This window comes from Chanos chanos, chromosome 3 (genome assembly GCF_902362185.1).
Source record: "Chanos chanos chromosome 3, fChaCha1.1, whole genome shotgun sequence".
Classification (NCBI taxonomy): Eukaryota; Metazoa; Chordata; class Actinopteri; order Gonorynchiformes; family Chanidae; genus Chanos; species Chanos chanos.
Window position 1 is genome coordinate 36139406 of NC_044497.1, and position 4626 is coordinate 36144031.

Genomic DNA, 4626 nt, shown 5'->3' on the forward strand with positions numbered 1-4626 from the left:
CCTTTGGTAATCCTTTCATGATACAGAATGAGGTCACACAAGATTCAAGACCGGGAAAATGTATCTTTCAACAGCATGGGGATAAGTCTTCACATATGAATACAGCCCAAAAATCTCATTTAAAAAATATCAGATTCACATGATAAATATAAGCTCACTCTGATCAATCTTTCGTAACCTAAAATGATCACAGATCTTCAAGAGAAATATGTGGACAAATCAGCATGCATTTTGTAAGCAAGAATACAGTTCTATATGGCACACTATGTCAACCACAGAGATAAAGTGTGAAAGGGACTGATGATCATGTCAATTTCAAGTAAACTTTATAACATAATCTACAGTATGATGTGGGGAAAAATAACATGACACATGGAAGTGCAATAAAATAAAATGAAATATTTATTTATTAAATAAAAAAATAACCTTTCAGTCCTGTCAAATACAAAAGCATTTTGTAGGTTTCTCTCTTGACCACTGGGTGGTGAGTGTCAGAGAAAAAGTGAAATCAAGTTCCTCTAACCTATCCAGAAAATTCTCTTTTAAGTTCTCTGTCTTGATACTGCAGTGCAACAAATCAGCTATAGCTTTAATAGCTTTAATCAGAGGGTTCACATTATGAGTTACCACTTCACTGGTGAATCTGCTGCTTTGCTCTCACTTTCCAGGTAGCCATCATATAGTTCTCTGAGATGGAGGATGAGTTCCTCAGTGTTCTGACCTGTTAGTGCTGAAACAGGGATAATACGCTCTGTGACCCGGTTCCTCAGAGCTTGCAGGTTCTCACGAGCCTCGGGAAGGTCCATTTTATTGGCCACGATTGCGCGAGGGCGCAGTGAAAGACCGGGGTCGTACTGGTCCAGCTCAAAGCGTAGGTGTTCCAGCTGGGCCCAGGGCTCTGGAGACGATAGGTCCAAAACAAAGAGCAGGAAGCGACATCGTTCAATGTGTCGGAGGAAAGAAATACCCAAGCCGCGATTCATATGAGCACCATGGATTAACCCAGGAATGTCTGCCACTGAGAGAGAGAGAAAAAGGGAGAGAGACAGAGACAGAGAGAGAGAGAGAGCGAGAAAGAGAGAGAATGAAACAAATTTGAGAATTCGTGAATTTTTTTATTTATTGTGTTTTGAATACACACATCGTTCCATAATCGTTCCATAATCTATCCAAAACACGATGTATGTAGAAGGTGTGTAAGTAGTACGGCTGTGCGCAATCATGCAAATTGTACTTTCATAATGAGTCATACATACCTGCAACTTGTTCATGGTCTCTGTATTGGACAATTCCCACATGTGGGTTTAGAGTGGTGAAAGGGTAAGATGCGACCGCCGGCTTGGCATTGGAAATAGCTCTAAGCAAAGACGACTTCCCTGCATTTGGAAAACCAACCTGAGCAGATAAAACAATCACAAATATACACACCACAGTTTACTGAGCCTGGAAATAACACATTTACACAACAGTAACCTTGGCACTGCATGCAAATACTCTCTTATTTACAGAAATATGCATCACAAAATAGACATTTAAATCACTACAGCCTAATATCTGCTTTATAATGCATTTCAAGTTTCATCATTTACACCAGTTTTTCTCCACCCAGTCCATGGCTCTGCATGATTTCTTTTTTCCCCTGCACTAGCAGTTCAGTTTAAACTGGTCCATCGCTTGGTAATTATTTGATCAGCTGGCTCAGGAGTGCTAGCATGGGACTGAAACTTTGGAAGACAAGGGGTGCCCCAAGGAGTGGGATCTGCATTACACCACAGTCTAAGTTCTGAATCTCTACAGTCCAAGTTCTGCATCTCTGCAGTACTCACCAGTCCAGCATGGGCCATCGTTCTCAGTTCCAGATGGAGAACCCTCTCCTGGCCTTTCTCCCCAGGAGTAGCCATCATTGGTGCACGGTTCTCGTTGGATAAGAAAAAGCGGTTGCCCTTCCCTCCTGCTCCTCCGTATGCTGCCACATACTGCTGGCCGTGACGCGACAAATCCGCTACTGTCTTCCCCTGGTCCTTAACGATGGTACCTATAGGCACCTATCCCCATACCAAACACCCATCAAGCACGCATATAATATATACCACTGACAAAGCAGTGTCGCACAGCTGTCACAAGTGGTAATAACCACTGATGTCAGGTTAGGACAATACCATTGAAATGAAAATGTCTTTTATCATTTCTTAAACAGTTAATTTTGAGGAACCCAGACACCTGTCTATGCAGTCATTGATAAAACCATTAATGTCATCAGAAACAACCAGACAAAACAGGTTTGTCAAAAAGAGAAATGCCTTAGAAACCACGTTTACTGAACTCTTGCGTTAAAAGACGGATTAAGTAGATTACACTTTGTTGCATGTACTCTGTTCTGAGCTGACATTGTGTGTGTACTGTGAAGGACAGGATCTAACCCACATGTATGCACATCTCAGAGATTAGCAGGCTAAAACTCACATAGATGTATGTTGAGTTAGCATTTCGTCCATAGCAGTTTTTACTGCCCCCTGACTCTCCGTCCTGCCCATGGTACACAGCCAAAACTGATGAAAGGGATTTCACCTGTCTGGTCACTGAAAACAGACAAAAAAATAAAGGTCTGAGGAAAAGGTAAACAAACACATGGAAAACTCATCTAAAGTCTCATCCAATCACTCTTGCGCTAGCACAGTGATATGTAACTGCAGATGCACCGTTGGGCTCACAGAGTCTGTGGGAGATGAATTGGTCAGAAGACTACATAAAGAATACTATGAATAATAAAATAAAATAATAAAAGAATATGAAAAAAAGGTTGCAATATGACTCCCACACATAATACATAATCTGACAGAACTGATTCATTCAGAATTAACGAAGAGTCAAAATTAGCAAGAAGGGAAGATTTCATCCACTGATGCGGGCACTTCACTCTGCCTTGAAACGTGGACGCTCGAGTAAAATGCAATTAAAACTAGATGATGCGTACGATTTTGAAGCTTTATGAGCTGGACAGATTTTTGGACAGATAGCTTAACTGTCACTACAGTAGCCGTCTTACTCGTTGTTCTAGAATCTAGTTCTAAAAATACTAAGACAAATGTTACTGTCCAGACAAGTCATTTAGCTTATGATATTCTCAATGATATTATCCAAAGGGACTTGCACACAATACATTCTCTTTAAAAAAGTTAGTAAATTACCTTTGATTACGATGTCGCCACCGTTACCCCCATTCCCGCCATCCGGCCCGCCCCATTCTTTCCGAGGTTCACTGTGGAACGTACATGCTCCGTTTCCCCCGGACCCTGCCACCAGTTTCACCCGGCGGTGATCGATGAAGTAGCGCGTCTGGAGAAAACAGACGACTTTCATTGTGCGTTCATGCGTATAGGACCGAGGCCAGACAAGTTATGTTCACCGTCTCAGACCAGGGTGAAACTGCGCAGGGTTACAAGGACTGAGCTATAGATAATATTTTACGTAAACTTGATGACTTTAGAGGACTGATGTGTTGTTATTCTGTAAATCCTCTAAGACCACCTCAAGAATGTCCAGAGTACAGCTGAGTAACTGCTAAAAAGTCTATTGTGAAATAGGATACAATTTAAGAATGACTGGACTGAGGCTCAGAAATATCCACATCCAAATCCCAAATCAATGAATATCACGTCAATGTGTCACTGATATATCAGTCAGTTTTTCTATTGCTTTCTTAACACTCCCTTATACCCCTAAATATCTGTACCTTTTTTTAGATTATGCATAAAAAAATCCCAATATTTATCAAAAGTCGTTGAAAGAAGTCGTTTAAAACCTGGACATAATGGCATTAGGATAAATCTGGCTGTTAACTCATCGTTTAAATTATTAAACGTATTAATAATAAATAAATATATCATTTTTAATAACATAAAACCACCTGATCATAGATATATTTTTCGGCAATTCTGGAATGAAACACGTCATACCAGTTTCTTCTCGGACAATTCTTTCTTCTTTGAAACTCCACGATTCTTCCCGCAGGATGAGGAACTCGAAGAGAAATCTCTTCTAGTCTCATTTACTCCATTCTGTACTTCCAGAGGTCTCGCGTGCATACATCTACTCACTGAGCGAATAGTACATGCAGACTTGAATATTCTGCTACACTTCTGAGCAAGTGCCAGTCGAACCATAATGGTCGCAGTCAACATTTTTCAAAGATCAGAAATACTATGTGCTTTGACACATGATGGGAAATACAGATTTTAATGCGGACAGCCAGCTGCTCTGGTAGGGTTAGTAGAGCTGACGCGCTGAACTCTGTTAGCTAGCTTAGCCGCGGCTGGTTAATAAACAGCGAATTTAGATGCTGAACTGTCAGGTCATCAAAGCCAATTGTTTCAACAGAATGTTTACTTCCCTACTGTTAAAATGTCTAAATGACAGCCCTTAAAAACACCGTTACCTTAACTAAGCCCTGACATTGACACTGCTAAATGACAATTCACGCATGTTACCTACGGTAGCTGCACAGGCTCAGAAAGTACGACAAGGGAATTCAAACATTTTGCGAAATTAAAATCACCGTCCCAAAGCACAGCCAGACACACGAAGAACAACTGAGAGTTGTTACTTTATTTTATAATATTAAACAGT

General features: G+C 40.7%; 1 protein-coding gene across 1 annotated transcript; it reads right to left on the reverse strand.

The window, feature by feature from the left end:
- Window positions 1–623: 623 nt before the first annotated feature.
- mtg2 (mitochondrial ribosome-associated GTPase 2) lies at window positions 624–4085 on the reverse strand. The gene is made up of 6 exons (XM_030767800.1): window positions 3957–4085; window positions 3189–3336; window positions 2464–2579; window positions 1827–2045; window positions 1257–1395; window positions 624–1018 (listed from the first exon to the last, which is right to left on the reverse strand). The coding sequence occupies exons 1-6, from the start codon at window positions 4083–4085 to the stop codon at window positions 624–626; spliced, it is 1146 nt and encodes a 381-aa protein (XP_030623660.1).
- Window positions 4086–4626: the final 541 nt, after the last annotated feature.